The following is a 20188-nucleotide window of genomic DNA, read 5'->3' on the forward strand; positions in this document are numbered from 1 at the left end:
GTTTTGATCCAGATACCAGCTCAGAAGAGTATCACAATGTCGTGCATGCATCTAGTCGTCAACAAGTGGATACATCACTAGTTGGAGCTTGTGGCTTGCCATTGTAGCTTCTAGATCACAAATACGCTCTTTTTCCAACAACATTTTTTGCATCTGCTCCGGATCCCTCATGGATTGAATAAAGAAATCCTCAGAAATGCAATTTTAATCTTAGTTTTCTTTATACATGTCCTCCATCATGATAAAAACGCCAAAAAGTAAACACGCACGTGCACACAGACACACACATAGTTTTCATCACAGTGGTTATTGAAAACACTTTCCCATTTGTTTAAAACTGTTTATTCCCATGGCAAACGTGTATGGCAGGCCATTTTAACATTAAAAGGCTAAGTTTGACTATCCGGAATGAACATTGTAGATATCAGCAACGTATTTCTCACTAGTCGTAATTACATTTTGGATAGTTGGAATTGTAATTCAAGATATCTGTAACGTAATTGTGACTAGTCGAAACAACAGATAGAGATATCTATAATTCAGTTTTGACTAGGCAAAACTGAATTAAAGATATCTGCAATGACGTCATTGAAAACGACATTCAACTCGTCACACATCTTAAATGACAATTGTAGATATCTGCAATTCAGTTCTGCCTAGGCAGAATAACAGTTAAAGATATCTCAAACGTCATCATCACTGGCTCCTCCTGTCTTGCACGGGCTGCAGCATTAAAAAGACGTTTAAAAAATCGCTTCGCCCGCTGGCTGCTCTACGACGGAGATTTAGGGCCACCAAAAACAGTAAAATTAAAAGATTTTAAGTCCTAAATTAAATTTACGATATTAAGTGGAAGTGAGCATGATGAGCAGCAGGTGAACGCCACACAGCAGCAGCAGACCGACTAAACTTTGTTGAAGAGGTGAGCTGAATGTTTATTGATAACGTTCTAAATGTTTGGAAATTCGTTAGTTTGTTTTATGATTTATTCATGTTTTATTCATCGATGGGTGGTTTGCAGGATCTCTGCAGCCCGAAGCCGTCAGTGTCCCTGCAGATGTCCACCTGAATCCTTTCTTTCTCCATTAAAGACAAGATCTCTACGTTTCTGTGACGCTTCCGTCTGTGGAGGAGCACTTTTTGGCATTTTCAAAGTTGTAATGCTAATATAACAGACTATTTTCATTCCTCTTTATTGTTTTATGTTGGATCGGGACGTTTCATCTGGAGGAGAGGTGTATGTAACACTGTTTACTTCAGCATTGGTGTTCGGATGACAGGTTCATGACATAAGGTGACAGATGAACTTCAGGATATGTGAATGAAAAGGAAAATAAAGGCTGCAGCGGTTCTCTGCACCCAAACGTGTCTCTGAGCTCCTTATTAAACAGATAAAACTCCGCTTTACCGACACCGAACCCCGGAAAGCCGGCTCCACTAATAATCTGATTTTGAGTCGCCAAAAGGTTCAGAATCACTTCGGTTAAAGCTATCCGGAAATAAAGCTAGGCTCCGATAAACGGAAAACTTTGGTGTTTTTCTCTTTTCTTTTCTCTCTTTCCGATCGCGGTCAGAAGCGCAGGGGAGATTTCCTCCGCCGAAGGCGATTCTTCTTCGGGGTTCACTTTCCTGATCGGAACCCTAAGCCTCCAGTGCGGATTAAGAACGACTCCAAAACAGTTATTCTGGGGGGGGGGGGGGGGGGGGGGGGGGACACCTTCTCTTTATTACGGTGCTCCGTCCTCCGAACACACAGTATCAACGCACACACCCCCATTCCGTGCTCACCCCCATCTCAGCACACACACACGCACGCATGCGCGCGCGCACACACACACAGACACACACTCCACAACACTTTTATATCCTAAATTTACGAGGTAAAAGTTGTAATTAAAGAAAACAAGACGTTTTTTGTAAACTGCTCCTAAAACCCCGTCGTACTGCTGCAACATGGTGCTAATCAGTGCTAATTACAAGTTAGCAGGTGCGATTTGAATGATTACAACAACACGCTCTGCTCCTCCCCTAAAGTGCGATGCGGACCTAATTTGCATACAGATATCAGTAACGTCATTTCGCCTAGTCGAAACTCTAATTCAAGATATCTGTAATTACATTTTGACTATCCTGAATGAACATTAAGGATATCTCAAGTTTCAGATATCTCTATTCAAATTTCATTTCAAGATATCTGTAACTTGATTATAGATATCTACAATTAAATTATGACTATCCCTAACTCCAGTTTGAGATATCTACAACGTCATTTTGACTAGTCATAATTCCAGTTACAGATATCTACAACGTCATTTTGCCTAGTCAAAACTTAATTTAAGATATCTGAAAAGGAACATGTAGATATCTTAAATTGACTTGAATTAAAGATATCTTTAACTTGAGTTTTGACTAGTAAGAATGAAATTGTAGATATCTGAAACTGGAATTACAGATATCTACAATTCAGTTACAGATATCCCTAATTCAACAAGTGGATATCTGCAACTGAATTGTAGATATCTGTAATTGTAAATCCCATACAAATGAATGGTGAAAGTGATGTCATTTGTCCTAGGAATAATATCTTTGAGGATATCTAAAATTACCATTACGGATAGGAAGAATGTAGTTGCGGATATCTGAAATGTTCTTTTTGACTAGGCAAAACTCAAATAAAGATATCTGCAACACACATCCAGTCTAGCCTTTTAATGTTAAAATGGCCTGCCATAAACGTGTGCCTTAAACGCCTCCGATCTTCGACGAGCCTCTACAGGTGTCAGGTTACGGCAGTGGGCGTGGCCTGCGGCTGCCTGTCATGTCCGCTCGGTGCTGGGATCAACAGGTCTGAAGGTAACTGAAGCGTTTCAGCTCCGTTTTTAAGCATCGTTTTTTGTCTGGTAAAAGTCACGTTGGTGCGCGTGGATCGCTGGAGGACACGCGGTTGCTGCGGGGCGGTAGAACGCTGCCACGCGGCAGCCCGGCTACTCCCGCGAGTCTCCGTTGTCAGCGTGTTGTTAGCCTGTTAGCTTAGCCTCCAGCTGAAGAGAGATACGTCATGACGTCACCGCAGTTGTTACATAACGTGTGTAACGTGAAGCGGTTCAGGTAAAATACATACGTCTATGGGAAGGTAGCACGTGCAAGACGAGATTTATTTATTTTTTTAAATTAGATTGAGCTTTTTGGTGGCAGTATATTTACCAACAAGTAAACACTGAACGCCACAAATGTGCAAAAGAAAAGAACCAAATGAACTCAAACTCTTTAGACCAAAAGTTTGGGCACACTTTTTAAATGAATGGGAAAGTGTGTCCAACCGTTTGGTCTGTGCTAAATATAAACAGGTTTATCTCAAAATATAATTTCCTGCACCAGCATTTGTCCTATTTAGCCAATAGCTGAACGCCATTGGTCCAACCTCCCCAACTACAGTCTTAGTGACAGAACTGTGGGCCAACCAGCGTCTCTCCTGATCCGTTCATTGAACTCTGGAACCTAGACTGGAACCCAAGCAGAGACCCAGTCATTGTCCAGTTGTGGACTCCTGCCTCTCTTCCTTTGGAGATTGTAGACCCACACCAACTCTCCCACCTGAAAGTGACGCCACCTAGAGTGCACACATGAACTGTAAAAACAATGGAGGAATCGAGGCGTGACGTCACCCATAGAAAAGGCTTTACCTCCAGCTCACCATTGCTTCCTGATACAGCCGCCACCATGTTAAAACACTGATTGGTCTGAGTCGCTCCGAGTCATGGTAGCTATGGCAATGGCGACAGTAGTTGCCATAGATACGATGACTACAGGAAGGGTTAAAGGGTTCTCATGCATAGTTGCACCACTGTTCCGCTTGTTGCAGAAGGGTGCAAACTTTTTGTGGACTGATGAATGTCAGACAGCTTTTGTTCAGCTGATGAAAGCCCTGACTGAAGCACCTGTTCTGTTTCCACCTGACCCTCCTCTACCCTTTCTGCTGGACACAGATGCCAGCAATGCGGGCTGTGGTGCTGTCCTGTCCCGACTTATCTCACCCGCAGCTGGCTCCTTCCAGACCGAAGACGCTCTTCGTGTTGCGTGCTGGCGTGGGTGTAGGCCAGTCTTGGACTGTTTGAAGCTTGTCGGTGGCCCCACCCGCTTGGAGTCTGTATCCCAGAAAGGTGACCTCCTGCCCCATGAAGTAACACTTTTGAGGGTGTAGTTTCAGGATTTCACTCTGCCCAACACTGGCTTGAGCGCTTCCAGGCTGAGGTAAATGAAGAGCCGTGGACCAGGATGTCATCCAGATGTACTCTGAGCCGGGACTGTTCATTAAAACAGAGGACCTTCAGAGGCCAAAGGCAGAACCTTGAACTGCTAGAGAGCCCCACCAGTAACAAAGGCAGCTTTTGGTTTTGCTTCAGGAGCCAGGGTTACCTGCCAGTACCCACTGCGCAGATCCAGAGAGGAGAACCGGGATGACACTGCTACTGCATCCAGAGTCTCATCAATGTGTTGGAGGGGGTACGGGTCTTTCTCAGTCACTGAAGCCCATGAACTCATAAAAATGCTCAATGAGCCCTGCCTGTTGCATCTCCAGCGGGGAGCGGACTGTCTTGCTAGAGGAACCCTTTGGGGTCTGGTTCTGGCGAGCTGGACGCCAGCTGTGTCATGTCATGCTTGATGAGGTCGTCCTTTGACACAGAAAAACAATCTTTGAACTCTTGCGGAAGAGTCCTCGGCAGCTCTTGCTCATCAGGTGACAGACCTTCGCAGTTCCTCTTCCATACTTCCCTCACTGCTGCAAACTTTTCTGTGTCTGCAGGTGTTCTATTCACTGATGGCTCGGGTGACCCATCTGGACGTACATTAGAGCTCTTTCTTTCCCCTGAATCAGACTTGTTTTGTTGGTAACGGCCAGGGTGTGAACCGCATTGGGTCCCTGATCTAGAGGAAATCCGGGTCATCTTGATAACATGTCCATCAGAAAATTTAGGGGTTCTCCTTTCTGTATCAACAACACATGCATGCATTAGTATGCCTTCTTCCAAGTAAGCATCCCACACAGGTCAATTCACTCGCTGATGCCTCCCCTCCCGAGTCACTACAGCCTCCCCCTGCATGGACGTCCGTTCTCCAGTAACAGTGTGTAGCTTGACAGCGGCAGCAAGGATGGCTGTATTATTCCTCACTACAGCAGATAACCAATGTTGTGGATGAGCCTGTGTCCACTTGGACAGAGCAAGACGCCCCATCGACTCTCATAGTTGTGAACCAGCAGTCACCAACCCAGACTGAAAAAATTCAAAATCCGTATGACACGCCTGGGTGTCGCCTACTTCACCCTTACTTACCCTTAAGTCTACGTTAAGACCTGTTGCCTGCAGCATCCCCGTAGAAAAAATGTGCACGAACATTTACCCTTGAATGGGTTCACGGAGGGCTCTCTGACCTTGATGTTTCCTGTGGGCCACTTGCTTGTCCCGTACAGGTTTGCCCGTTTTTCACCTGCGGACAGCCCGTATCCACCTGTAAGAGCAGTTGGGATGAAGGCTTACAGTGTTTCCATCCTACACCAGCACACCAAAAACTAAAACTGCTGCAGGCGAGGCCACATTTAGACAAACACAGGTCGTCAAAATTATCCTTAAAATGAGATTCATTCACTTTGAAGCCATCTGCTTCCGTAATGTTTTCCTGGGAATAAGTACTTTCCCAGGAAACCCCAACGATTTATACTTTGGAAGTATCCTGACAGAAGTCCATCCAGATGCTGTTCAGACAGTGCTGATGAACCCTTGTGCTATCTTAGGCACTTTAACTTTGGGAGTTGGGTCATTTAGACCCACTAGACAGTGCTCTGAACCTTTTGTCTTCAATGATTTGTGATCTTCACTGGTTTCCATGGATTACATGAAATCCTCTTCACCTTTATCCACCTTTGTCATGGTAGGGAGAACACGTCAATGTAAGGGTGGGGTCATCTAAGATAGCACAAGGGTTAAAAACCTTGATGTGTTGGTTTGAGGTGATGCTAATGAACCCAGATTGAAATGTCAGCCATCACTTTATGAATGACTGCAGAAGGAAAAAAGGACTTTTCTGACAGGAATTATGTCTAAATCTACATGAAGCTGCATCATGTTACCAAATAAGTTTATATTTAGAAACACTCTTTTAGGGATTAACTAAACTAGACTCTAATGCTAAAGGAAAATTAGCTTTTAAGCTTCTTTATGCAAAAACACGTGAGCGTTAATTCAAATTTCTTTATTAAGAACATTTCCATTTAAATTGCACTAAAGAAAGGGCTAAAAACGGAACCATAAATGAAGCTGAAGCTGGGATTATATAGCTTAACATCAAAAACAGAAAAAAAGCAGCGTTTGGTTTCATCCTGTGTCTCTGCAGGATGTCCAGGGAGCAGCTGAGTATCGCAGAGCTCCTGCCCTCACTGGACAGCTCCGAGCTGCAGGAGGCGGAGCAAGTGCGGGCCGCTGTCAACCAGCATCTGAGCACAGGTGAGTCCACCTGTTTGTCCTGGACACTTAAAGCACATGGCTGCACTGCTCAGGCTCATTTCTCCTCGCAGACAAAGGGGGCGCCGTCCTCTCCTGTCTGGTGGATTACTACCTGGACTCTTCGTCCTCTCAGGCCGTGCTCCTCCTCTCCTCCATCCGGGAGCCACATCATAAGGTGAGCAGCAGGTCCCGAGGCGATCCGGTCTCCATGTTTGTGGACGTGAACTTGTCGAACGTTCTGGTCAGGCGCTGTTGGAGAAGCTGAACGAGTCCCTGAGCAGACCTGGATCCAGACTGGGAGCTGTCACGCTGCTGGGTCACCTGATCAGGAAGCAGCCTCCCTGGGTTCATCACATCAGCCATTCGCCTCTGCTGTCATCACTGCTGCGCTGCTTAAAGGTCCTCGCATCCCTGCACCCTCAAACCGCCTGCTGCATGGACGAATGAATGAAAACCATTTTTATAGATCACATTTCCCATGACCTGCTTACTGCAGCAACAAGAGCGCTCTACTGTCAGTGGCCAATGGCTTAAAGGCACCGAGCACTGTTTATGGCCAACAACTTTTCTAATTTAAAAATATAATTTATAAGAAATTCAAAACTCATTCTAGCTTTGGATTATTAAGTTATTATTAATGTATTATTGTTATTTTATGACAATATAATAACTGAGAGCTCTCTGTTTACACTCTCTCCCACTAGTTTACAGCCCCTTACACCTCTAATCTAATATTACTGGTGCAACAGAAAGTGTCCCGCCTCCAGCCGTCCAGTTTCCCCGTTTCCAGCTCAGATGGGGAAAACAAAGACAGACACAAATCTTTTTGGCTACAAGTGGATGTATCCGAATGGAGCAGAGCAGGGAGCTGGTGGCCCTCCCAGCAAATTTTCTATTTCAAAAATAAGCTCTTTTCAAAACTGCATTTTTTTTTATAAAGAAATACTCAGAAATACAACTTTAAGCTGAATTTTCCTTATATCATCAGAAGGAAGTGTTAAAAGCAACAAAAACACTTGTCACCAGAGTTGGTGTTTATTAGCAGATGAGATGCACAGTTTTACTTTCATGGTTAAAGCAACTCAGCATTGTTTCAGTCATTCTTTTAGCAGCCATTCAACATCTCCATCGGCCTGCAGTTTCCATCATAGCGTCATGTTCTGCAGCATGCTCATTGTAACATGAGAACAGTCAAAGTGCTCTGCAGACATGACGAATCACATCTGCAGGCAGCGTGTCTGAGTTTTTATCTGAATGTTCCAGATACGATGACTGAGCGTTCGCTCTCAGGAAATGTGCATGTTCAGGCATAGATGAACATAAGCAGGCATGTAAAACCAACCACTTATTCATTTACGTGATGGATTTCCTCAGACTGACACTGACGTGGTGCTCCTGATCACCGGAGTCCTGGTCCTCATCACTCTGCTACCCATGATCCCCCAGGCTGGGAAACAACACATCTACGATTTCTTTGATGTGTTCGGTCGCCTTGCGTCTTGGAGCTACAAGAATATTGGTAACACCGACATGAAGCAAAAACACAGCATGTCAGTCTGTGGAGGTTCTGACCGTCGACTCCTGCAGGCCATCTGCCTGTGGTCCAGCTGGTCCATCTGCATGCAGGTGTCTACTCTCTGTTCCACCGCTTGTATGGGATGTTTCCCTGTAACTTCATCTACTATCTGAGGCTGCACTACAGCATGAAAGAGAATCTGGACACGTTTCAGGAAGTGGTAAAAGTAAGTTCAGACCAGTTCAAACCAGTTTAAACAAGTGAATGTAACTTTTGACCAGTGTTGGACAGTTTAAGCCAGTGAAAACCAATTCAGACCAACTTTAGCCAGTTTAAAGCGGTTTTAGAAGTTCAAACAAGGTCAGACAACGTTAGCTAGTTCAAACTTTGTACAAGTGTTAATTAATTTGGGCAAGTGTTAAACAATTTAAATGGGATCAGACTAGTTCAAACTAATTCAGACCAATTTAAACTAGTTCAGATCTTTTTATACTAGTTTATATGAGTCTGGACCAGTGTTAAACAGTTCAAAGGGGTTCAGACAAGTTCAATCCAATTCAGACCATTTTGGACCAATTTAAACCAGATCAGACCTGTTTATACCAGTTTGAATTAGTTTGAACCAGTGTTAGACTGTTTCTACTTTTTCAGACCATTTTCTTTTAACTACAGAGCTGTTTCAACCTGTTTAATGAAGTTGAATCAAAGTTAAACAGTTTAAATGAGTTCAGACGAGTTTAAACCGGTACAGCGCTGTTTTTTCCAGATTAAAATAGTTTGGACCAGGTTTGGACAGTTTAAACCAGTTTCAATTAGTTTGAACTGGTGTAAGGACATTTTAGAAGATTTTGGACCAGTTTATCACTTAAGACTGGTTCAAACTAGTTCAGATTAGTCTCAGCCGTTTTAAACATAATCAGAGAGTACGGGTCAGCACAGACCTACAGAAAAAGACTACAAAAGAGGCTTATAAGGCAGAGCATGTTAGTTCATACAAGTACAGATGGTTATAAGATTTCTTCACAGGCCTGTTCAGATCCGTTTAGATGGCTAAGACCTGATTTTCTGTAACTCTGACTCTGAGGTGCTCAGTCATATTTCTGTTCTATGAGCACACATGACGTTTAAGTCATGTGATTAGGAGCTTGGGGGTCATCTGGACCTGGTATGTTAATGCAAAGTGCCTTAACGTTCTCTTTCAGCCAATGTTGGAGCATGTACGGGTTCACCCAGAGCTGGTCACAGGGACTCAAGACTACGAACTGGACCCGTCCAGGTTAGTCCAGACCCCCTAAATAAACAGGAAACCAATCCTGCAGGTCCATGTATGGTCCAGTCTGGTTTAGAATGGTCCAGGCAGTTCAGGTAAGCGTTTCCACTCAAAGTTGGAACAACAACAATGGAGGTCATCCAGCAGCTCATTTTTTCCATTTTAGTACTTTGTAGATATAAAGCCTTTAATGTTGTTTGAGAGGAAAGGAATACAGCATTTTCTTTTGGCATTACGACCTTTAGCCAATCAACAAGTTTCAAACCTACAACCAACGGGGTCCCTAAAATGGTAAACTTCTGTCCGGCTCATTGAGTCCATTTTACAATAGAAATGCTTTAAATACCAAACTCTCAAGATGAAATAAACAATATATTGTAAGTTTACATTAGCAAAATGAGATTGTTAATAATTGTTAAAGTTTTTGGTTCCTGGCCAAAATGCCTTAAACACAGTGAAAGAAAACTAACGAAGAGATTAAATAAAAATAAAACTGACAAACTAAACAGAAGATGACCCAAAACTCTGGAGGAAAAAGATTAAGGCGGGTAAACGGGGCTGCAAATACCAAAACACCTGAAAGCTGAAATGATGCTGATCATGTCAAACTCTAAAAAGTCGTTCACGCTTTTCTACCTCCTCAGGTGGAGGCGTTATGAGGTCCATGACATCATCATCGAGTGCTCCAGGGTTTCTCTGGATCCTCTGGAGTCTTCTTGTGAGGAAGACATGAACTCCTGGTCCTCCACCTCGCTCAGACCTCCCCCCGTATGCTCCCCCCTCCCTCATTTGGACTTCTCCTCGTGTTCTCCGTTCACGGTGGCGGTCAGCAGCTCAGGTTTGTGCCACAGAACCAGAGAGAAGCAAAGTTTCAAATGAAATTACTCAGTAAGTTTGGATGATTATTAATTTATGGAAATACAAACAGCTTTTATTTTTATATTTTTTTTCATCCCATAATACCGCATAAAAGTGTAGATGATCAGAGTGAGAAACCAACTGTCATCTGTGGTTGTTTGTTTTTTTTCTCCTTAGAAGTGTCAGCGTCCCTGAGCGGACGCCCGCTTCCGCACGCGCTCAGTTCGTCCTGCACTCAGGTCAGAACATCAATCTTTGTTACAAGTGGACTCACCTGTCTGTGTTTTTGAAGTCACCTGCGTTTGTGTACAGCTTGATGATCTCACATGGAGCCCCTCCTCCCACTGTGGACTGTCCACGCCCCCTCCTGACCCTGCTGGCCTCACCCCGTCGCTCAGCAGGACCGCTTCCGTCTCAGGTGAGCTGGCATCACCTGTTTTTGGTGTGTGAAGCGTCTGACTAATGACTTTGTGTATTTGTTTTTTTGTATCATCAGGTGTGAAATGTCCCACGGCTGTCGCCGTCCCTCTGACCCCCACAAACGGAGACAGCCAGCAGCTGGACAGCAGCAGCCAGGTTGGACCGGGCCACACTCATCTCATCACAGTGAGGCTTTTATTTTGAAAGAACAGTTCAAAGAGTCTTCCTGTTTTCTTACAGGTCAAACAGCCAATTATAGTAGAGCAAGAGGCGGGTTCCAGTGATGTCATAAACAGAGGTGAGCAGAAATGGTTCTCCAGTTAAAGTTGCATTACTTCAAAAAAATAGAACTCAAGTGGAAGTTAAGAGTCATATAAATATTTACTTTAGTTATGCTGCTTTTACATTAAGCATGATTCCCGTGTCAAATTTGCATCCACTGCCTCTCTTTTGACGTGCGTCATGTACGTTTCTGGACTTGACGCTGCCGCCACGTGTGGGAGGAGCCACTGTTAAAGGTTTTCAGCCTGATTGCTGGCAGTGTAGTTCTCATTTACAAAGCATGAAAGACACGGATGATGTCAAGAAATCAGGTTCTTTTATTTTGAAGAGCTCTACAGAAGCATCTGTAATCATGGAATCATGAGGTCATTCAGTGACCTTCTCAGCACGGTGGGCTTCACCATCTACTGCGGGAGCTGCGTCTGAGTAACGGCGCTTTCAGCGCTTCTTCTGTCTCTTTGACCCAGTTTGATGACTTGCTGTCCCAAATTAGTCCACAGAAGGAAAACATAAAAATAGAAAAACAATTTAGGCTCTGTCCAAATTCCCACCTTAACTACTAAAAAACTATATAGTGCATGACTATCTAGTGCCCTGGATTTTAAAATCAATTTGGACACCATGCTCACTACCTTTTTTTTTTTTTTTTTTACGACGAATATGACGTCACTTAATTCATGAAGTTAAAACCTAATCAAAACAAACATTTTACAGAGACCATTTATGAATCCACTGTGTTCTGGAGATGAAAACGTTGACAGTTTATTGAAAAAATATAATTAAATACATTTTTTTGCAAAAATTGTTTAGACGCAATGCAGCGTGGTCTATATCCGCCAATCTAGTGATGATCGATTTACACTGGTTTTTTGCAGAGACTTCTGGGAAATTTCTAGGGCATTCGATTATGGAATGGTAGATTCTACAAAGCTCTACAAAATGGGGAACGCACTATATAGTGCACTATGTAGGGAGTAGTGAAGGAATTCGAACACACCCTTAGTACCCTTAGTACTCAGATCCTCCTCCATGTTGGTTTTGGACTGCGCCCGCTGATGACATCATCAACACCAAAAGGACCAAAGCTGAGTTCTTAATTGGTCGACGTGATTCAGATTCTTCACCAAAGTTTAGATGTTTAAACTCTGGAAACATCACGCTGCAACACCTGAAATGCACTGCCGCAAGAGCGCCGCACTGAGATAGAACCGCAGGATCTCTCAACGCGTCTGTACATTTAACTAAAGTTATTGAAGTAAATGTAACTGAGTAAATGTACTATATTACTACCTACCTGTGCTCAGAAGCAGTGGGGTGTAAGTGGTTGGAACAGCTGACTTCAGCCACATGACTGGTCACATGACTTCTTTTCAACAAACATTTGTTGTTTGTTTTACAGATTTTAAACCAGCAGAGACTCGTCTGCCCTCAACTACCCCCAGCACCCCCTCCCAACCCCTCACACTCACCTCCACCCCCAGTCGGGATGAGTCTTCCCCAACCCTCTCCCAGCCTGCATGTTCTTTTCCCCTCTTTTTAACCCCCCCTCCCTTATGCTCACGCACCTGTAATCCAGGAGTGGTCTCTCTATTAAGCTCCACCCATTCTACGGATTGCCCCGCCCCTCCATATGAATCTCTGTTTGAGCTCACATTGCCACAAGTCGCCAAACAGTTCATCAGGAAGAAGACCGAGGTAGACAGACCCTGGTGAGATGAAGACTTTTCTTCCCAGCACCCGGATCGATGTTCTCCTTCTGTCCTGCAGAAGGCGCTGCAGAGCGCCACAGGTGAGCAGGAGAACGACAGAGAGGAGGAGACGGTGTCCATCTCTCCTCTGAAGGCTTTGGACCAGATGATCATGTACGGGTCTGAGGCCCATGAAAGCCTCAGCAGGAGGTGAGACACACAAACGATGGAGGTTCCGATGAATCCTGGTTATAAAGTTCTACATCCTTGCTAACAAAATCTGTCACGGGCGTTCTGCAGGTGGGCTGCAGGAAACAAGCTTGTGGATCGGAGTAACTATGGAGGTAAACAGCAGAGCATGAAAACCAAAGGTATCTGGAACTAACCCTGAGACTTAATCTCTCCAACACGATCCGTCCAGTCTACATCCGTGAGTGTTGGCCGTGTGAACCTCTGGTCAGGAAGCAGATAGAAGGCCGGTAGTTATTGATGCTACAGTGTCCTGTCCCAGTACGATCATTCTGACCTGTGTGGGACAGATGCTGAGCAGGGTTTGCTCCAGCGTGGTTCCCCAACCTCTAAGAGCTTCACTGGAGATGTTGAGCGGTCTTTTCAGCTACGAATGGGAAGCAGAACAAAATTCCGACTCACTTTTAGCAGAGATGACTAGAAACAGGAGGAATGACTGGAACCCTCTTTTGGTTTTATGAATGCAAAGATTTGTTTTGGCATTTTTAGACTGGGAATAGAAGCAATTTAGAAAAATCTCTGTTCGACCTGGTCTGCTACATTTACACCTGTAAACAACAACAGTTACTTTGTTTACATGCATTCCACATAAAAGACCCACTCCAATCATCTTGTGATCGAATTTAAAAGGTTTTAGCGGTCTTTTCCATTTTTAGCCTAAACCGACAAACCTGTCATTTTCTAGGATATCGTTTCTGCAGAGCAGCAGGAGCTCATCAGAAGTTCACCTCTAAAGATGTGTGTTGGCGCCAGAGCAACCCAACCCCCTTCCAGCACTCTGATTACACGGTCTCCTGCTAGCTTACAGCCCCTCACACCCCCAACCGAACATTAATTATCGGCGCAACCAAAATGATGAGCAATATCAGAGCTATCCAGCCGTACAGTTTGGACCCAGATTCCAGCTCAGACGAGGAAAACAAAGACGTTCATGGATCCGTTTGTCTGCAGGTGGATGCATCAGAATGGAGCAGAGCAGGGAGCTTGAGGTCCGCCCATTTTAGCTTCTATGTCACACCTACAAGCTTTTTCAAACAGCATTTTTTTTTTCATTTGCTCCTGATTCACAGGGATTTGAATACGAAGCAACTTTAAGATACATTTTCTTGATATCTGTTGGTCGAGGGTTCAAATCCCATCAGGCTTTAGGCAGCTCTCCTCTGTACGGGTTGAAGGGAACTCTTCGGAAGTGTTTAAGACAGATTTCCTCTTCAGTGGATATTTGCCTTTTAGTGAGCAGTTCATGAATGAATCAAAGTGATGTCATGTTTCTAACAAGTTTAACCAACGTTGCTGAGCGGCAGTGTGGCAGTGCGGGGCTGGAGGAGGAATGACTGTATTTCCTCCTGAAGAAACGTGGTCTCATGAGTTTGGTTTTATGGCAGACGTTTGTGCTGTTGTGTCTCAAAGAAGTGTGATGGATGAAGAAAGTAGAGACAAGGTTGAACATTCTAGCATGTAAGGATTGTCGCCATTGATTTAGGAGCCTTTTAACCACGGAAGTCAGTGTCGACCTTTTAACACTGTAGATGTGGCTGCTGACAGGAAATAATGCTTTGATCTACCGTAACTCTTCAAACATTTATGCAGTTAACTTAAATCCCCCACTTTTTTCCCATGTCAGAATTAGTTGGTTTACGTTAATTGAGTAAAGACCGCTTTGAAATGTTGCAAATCAATGCAAGGCTGCTTTTGCCAGTGTAAGAATCCATTAGAACCACATGATTTGCATAACTAGTTGAAGAGTTACGGTAATTCAAAGGAGCTTCGGTGTTAAAGTGTGAAGTGCCAACACAAGGGACGACGGTTTTATTTTAGTGTATTTGCAAAAAATTCTGTGTATCGTCTCTCTGTTAGGCCCCGCCTCCGGGGAGGAGTCTCAGTCCCTGAGGAGTCAGCTGCTGTTGGTTCACAGCCAGCTCCAGTACGAGCGCTTCAAGCGCCAGCAGCACGCCATCAGAAACCGTCGTCTGCTCCGCAGAGTCATCAACACCACAGTGCTGGAGGAACACAGTGTTGCCATGGTAACCTTCCAGTTGTTGTCGTCATCTGTGCTATACCCATGTCTCCCTCACCTCTCACTGCGCCGTTGCAGAAGGCGCAGCTGGGCGTTCAGGACGAGGAGATTCGCTCTCTGAAGTCCAGTCTGGGCGAAGAACAAAGGCGGAATGCAGACCTGCAGCAGGAAATGCGCATGCAAACGGACCGTCTGCAGGCACAAGTCCAGCAGCAGCTGCAGCGGCAGCAGGAGGAGCAGCGGGAAAACCATAGACTGCAGGTACCAGCGCCGACATGCCTCTGCATGGCGTCTACCAACCCGGTGTTCACCAGCACCTGTGCTGGACTTGTTTTCTCAGGGGGAGCTTCAGGAGAGTCAGAGCAAGCTCAGGAACCTGGAGGCGGAGCTTCAGAGCGCTAGTAACGAGGCCTACAACGCCGAGCATCAGCTGACCCAGCTGTCACTGAAGGTAAGAAGACGTCCTCTGGACTTGTCGGGTTTGGGTCGACTGCACACGTGTTGTTGTCGGTCTGTTGTGTGATTGCAGCTGTGCAGCAGTGAACAGCTGCAGCAGCAGATCTTCCTCCTCAACCAGCAGCTTCTGCTCCTGAGAGAAACCAACCGAGCTCTGAGCCAGCAGCTGGAGGACAGAGGCGCGCGCAACTGGACCGTAAGAATACAACCAGAACCAGGACCTTCAGGTCCGCCTAAGCAAACTGTAACCTGTGTGTGTGCTGCTCAGGAGGTGTCCATGCTGCAGTGCAGTGCAGGGAAAGAGTTCCAAAGGCTCAAGGACAGCGACATCCAGCAGAGACAGAAGCTGGAAGCAGCCAATCACAGGATAGCAGAGTTGGAGAACCAGCTGTCCAAGAAAGAACAGCTGATCCTGGATCAGAAGAAGCTCATGGAGGACACCAAAAACCAGAGCAGGTCAGAGTCCCTGTTGCTGTCACTATGCTACACACACACACCAGGCATGTGAAGCGCTTTTAGCAGACGGCGTTTACACTGGACTGTCGCTACCCAAAAACATTTTGTTTGTAAAAAATAGAATCAGACAATAAATAAATCATTAAAAAAGGCTTGTGTGAAAGACTTGGTGTCATACATTTCCAGCTGGACACAAACTGCAATTCTTAATTTCTCTTCCATAATCAGTTTTCAAGCTGTTAGCACTTCCGTGAATCAAAAAGAATGCTTCCCATTCATCAGTAACAAACCCAAGTCCCCGATTGATCAAAGTTGAACTGGTTTAACTTTTAAAGTGTGTTCAGTGGCTGCGCATTTTGCACGTAGAGCCCGCAGAAGGACTTAAAAACTTGCGTAGCGACGCGTGAGAGTTTTGAACGCAGAAGCCCGAAACGTGCAAAGACACGCGTTCACATAGACTTTTCATTGAAAGTGGTCACTTGAACGCCTGTTTCTGAGCCTGGTGTGAACATAACTGTTAAAACCTGTCCCAAACACCTGCTAAAAAACAGAACTGTTGGTTGAAAATGAAGGAAAGAGCAGAAATGTGTGTTTATCATGGTCAAAAAGTGTGGATCTCCCCTTAGAGTGGGTCAGAGTGACAGGATTGTGGATGAAGGTCAGTCATGTTGGTGAGAGCTGGAACATCTAGAGGGAAATTCATGTTTAGATTCAGTGGAGGTTTGTGAACACAAAGGTGGTAAATGGAGAACAGGATTAGGGGAGCACCCACGAACATCAGGAGCTTCACAAACCCTCATGAACACCGGCTTGAAAGGTTAAGCTGTAACATTTCAATTAGAAAGAAGAAAAAAACAGTGAATCCTGCCGCTAGTTTTGCAGACGGAAGGCTGAATAAGCTGTTGCAGTTTCTTAAAAACTGTTGGAAAAGGACACAGCCTGTAAAACGTTGATTTCTGACCTGATTTGGTGGACCTCATGTTAACCCTTAGATGACCCCAACCTTACATTGACGTGTTCTCCCTACCATGACAAAGGTGGATAAAGGTGATAAAGGAGCTAAAGATTTCATGTTATCCGTGGACACCAGTGAGGTTCACAAATCATTGAAGAAAAAAGGTTCAGCGCACTGTCTAGTGGGTCTAGATGACCCAACTCCCAACGTTAAAGTGCCTAGGATAGCACAAGGGTTACATTGAGGGAGTCCCTTACAGACTGAGGTAAAGACCTTCCTTTGTGAGGTCCCTAAAGAAGACGTACACCGACAGCAATCATCCCGGAAGCACAAAGGAGTTTGTTCTGATTGACCGCTGCTTTCAGGATGGAGCTGTTGGCCTCTGAGAGCCGCTGTGAGGGTCTGAGGAGAGTCACCCAAGCTCTGCAGATGGAGATGCTTCACCTGTACGGCCTGATCCACCTGGAACCACACGGGGGCTGCGACACTCAGAGGTGAGTTCTCGCCAGCATTCACCACAACAGTCCCTGTTAGTTTGACTGAGGCTGTGATGTCATCTCTGACCTAAAGGCCCAACAGCAGCTCCAGCCGTTCATCCGTCCCTCAGGCCTCCTCTTCCTCCGCCGTCAGCATCATAAATGGTGCAGTTGAGGCTCTATCTACCTCGCCCCTGCACCTTCCCTCCTGCTCCTCTTCGCCGCCGCTCTCTCTGTCCCCCATCGACTCCCCCTTGACCGTCGGGTCTTTTCTGGAGCAGCGAGCACGAGAGCTTTTCAGGCCAGCCAATCAGGGCCAAGAAGAAGAGGAAAAGGAGGCAGATGAAGAAGAGGAAGAAGCCCAGCTAGCAAGCCCACCTCTAGGTCAGGAGGCAGAGGAAGCCACTCCCCTCACTGAAGGTCCACAGGAGGAGCCTGCTGCTCCCGACTCGACACTCGCCGCCCCACAGAGGAGACTTGGCATCATGGATTACGATCAGTCACTGCCTGAATTCTGAAAGATGGGCGGAGCCAGCTGGAAGGGGACTCCCCAGTCAGTCAGGTTTATTTCATAGACACAAACACTAGTTTGAATGTAATCAGAAGCTGCTACATGAATCTGATCCTGAGTGGGGCTCCCACTGCTGCTGCAGCATCCTTCCAAACCGGCATCGGTGCTTCACGTTTGGTTCCTTTCAAACACTTTATGGGATACAGAGCCACACACCAGTTTCTTAAATTGTTTATGAATCTCTTTTTTTTCCTGATCTAAGAGTCACCTTAGAGGATGTGGCGTGAGGTCATGGAGGAAACGCTTTTAAGATTTTGTCTTCAGATGAAATGGAAACGGTGAGACGGATTGTGTTGATCTGCTAATCATGGGATAAGCTAGACAAACCAAAGATTTGTTGCTGCTGAGATGCAACTGGACACAGCTGTGTTGTTGATGCCATTCTGAATCAAGTAACTGTGAATTCAAGCAATAAAGGATCTGAAATCTCTCTGTTCTTGGAGTCCTGGTGTTTTTTTCACCTTCACATTCTCCTAACCTTATCCTTTGAGTGTGTAGTCCTGCTACATACACACCGTCATGTGATCCGCATGCACGAACACGCTAAACTTGGGTTTCGAACACGCTTTTAGCATACGGTGTTCTCCCTGGACTGTTGCTACCCAATTCCAACTCATGTACCTACAGTTGGAAGAGGCTTGGTGTAATTTCTTCCATTTCTTCTTCTCTGAGCAACCGAACCGTTTCAACAAGCTCTGACTCACCAGCACTGGTCACAGCAGCCGGTCTGCGCTTTTTAGGTTTCCCCACCTCAGCTGTCTGGTCATGAACTTCCACTTGGGCCTCTGTGACACCTAGACTCTGCTGACAAGTCAGGTTTTCAGACTGTATCTCAGTGACTTTGGGGCTCCTGCTGAGGCTCTTCTACTGTTTTAACGCTTGCTGCTTCATTCATCTTCTCAGTAAGGCTCTCATCTGTCACTGGATGATCATCAAGATAAGGCTTTAGCTGGAACTTGATATGATCACTTAAACCAGCACTTGCTGACCTCAGAAATGTCTTCTGAATGAACTGAACACTACTGTGTATTATCAATTGTACGATCAACAATTTTAGAAATTCAGTGTGCAAAGATAAGTTACAGCCTCTGGGTTTGCATTGCATTTTGATTATAGCTCATGCTTGTTCACAAAATGTTTTCGTTATCCATTATATTAATTTTTTTTTGTTGAAATTTTTTAAATATTTTAATTTGCTGCAGATTCATTTCTGATTCACAAAACCCTAAAAGACTGATAATGATTTTCTGCTATGGATGAAATATTGGGGTTCTTATGATCATTTGGTTACATTGTATGATTTAATTTCCCCAGAACTGCGCTTTCTTTGAGGTTGAAACTAATCTGGTGCCAAATAATTTCTTTGTGAATATTTTATATCACTAACAGTAAAAGTAAACAACAGAGTGCCAGCAGGAAGCAGTTTGATGGAAAAAGGAGTGAAATCTCCTCTTTTCCCACACCTGTTGAAGATGATGGAGAAACAGACGTGTGTGTTTGTTCTCAGAATGCGAGTGCAGCACAGTGGGCAGCACGTCTCCATACTGCTCAGAGTCCGGTCTCTGCAGCTGTAAGAGTGGAACCACAGGGAGGAGCTGTGACTCCTGTTTATCTGGTTACACCTGGAGAGGAGACGGAGCTGGATTCACAGGTAAGAAAGTGGGAGGAGCAGAACTCCGTAAAAGGAGAATTGTTAGCTGCCACCAAAGCAAATCTGAATGCAATTTTTAACTGTCTTCCTTCCCTCAGAGAACTTGTGTGACTCAGAACAGTTGATCTGTCAGAACGGTGGGACCTGCATGGACTTCCAGCGTCTGTCCAGAAAAGTTCACTGGTAAAAAGGATGTGTGCATGATGATGTGGGAAATGTTTGTTGTCATGGTGATGCTTTATGTGTGCAGGTCTGTTCTGTGAGCGCAGGCTCCTCCTCACTGACATCACAGCTATACCTGCTAAGTCTTGGGCCTCTTTTGATGCTCTGCCTTTGACTTTAAGTCACACCACTGTTCAGAGGACAGCTGAATAAAATACACAATGAACCTGAAAAGAGTTTATTATAAACTCAGGCTGCACGGTGGCGCAGTGTTTAACGCTCTTGCCTCATAGCAAGAAGGCGACTGGCGACCTGTTCAGGGTGTCCCCTCCCCTTGGCCGGGATAGGCTCCGGCACCCCCATGACCCCGAGAGGGAACAAACGGATTAGAAGATGAATGAATGAATAATTTAAACTATTCTTACAGTCAATAAAATAAAATCCTAATAATAGTTTTACATTTAAATCATTATACCAGGCATCTGCAACCTTCAACACAGAAAGAGCCATTCGGGTTGATTTTTTTCATCGATTACAACCCAGTATGAGACACAAAGTTTACTCTTCAGGAAAAAAAAGACACTGATTTGCATTTATCTTATTATGATAAAAATAAAGGACCTTCTGCATTTTTGGTGTGACAAAGAAGAAAAAAATTATG

At 44.9% G+C, this 20188-nt stretch overlaps 1 protein-coding gene across 6 annotated transcripts; it reads left to right on the plus strand.

Annotated features, from left to right (window-relative positions):
* Positions 1 to 2737: 2737 nt before the first annotated feature.
* On the plus strand, positions 2738 to 18144 carry LOC101174436 (hamartin). 6 transcript variants are annotated; one of them, XM_078952544.1, is made up of 23 exons: positions 2773 to 2853; positions 3987 to 4160; positions 6391 to 6500; positions 6572 to 6675; positions 6747 to 6899; positions 7875 to 8019; positions 8088 to 8242; positions 9219 to 9292; positions 9931 to 10124; positions 10322 to 10383; positions 10457 to 10562; positions 10641 to 10720; positions 10805 to 10862; positions 12246 to 12541; positions 12614 to 12744; positions 12835 to 12905; positions 14641 to 14807; positions 14879 to 15061; positions 15141 to 15251; positions 15330 to 15452; positions 15525 to 15712; positions 17033 to 17161; positions 17238 to 18144. In XM_078952544.1, exons 3-23 carry the CDS (start codon positions 6392 to 6394, stop codon positions 17659 to 17661), a joined length of 3063 nt encoding a protein of 1020 aa, XP_078808670.1. In that variant the 5' UTR covers positions 2773 to 2853; positions 3987 to 4160; position 6391; the 3' UTR covers positions 17662 to 18144. The 6 variants fall into 6 exon arrangements, with proteins under 6 accessions (XP_004072946.1, XP_011477895.1, XP_078808670.1 ...); XM_078952545.1 differs by having other exon boundaries at positions 12835 to 12878; XM_004072898.5 differs by lacking the exon at positions 3987 to 4160 and having other exon boundaries at positions 2738 to 2853.
* Positions 18145 to 20188: the final 2044 nt, after the last annotated feature.

The sequence above is a fragment of the Oryzias latipes genome, chromosome 9, assembly GCF_053564925.1.
Source record: "Oryzias latipes strain Hd-rR chromosome 9, Olatipes_Hd-rR_3.1".
NCBI lineage: Eukaryota > Metazoa > Chordata > Actinopteri > Beloniformes > Adrianichthyidae > Oryzias > Oryzias latipes.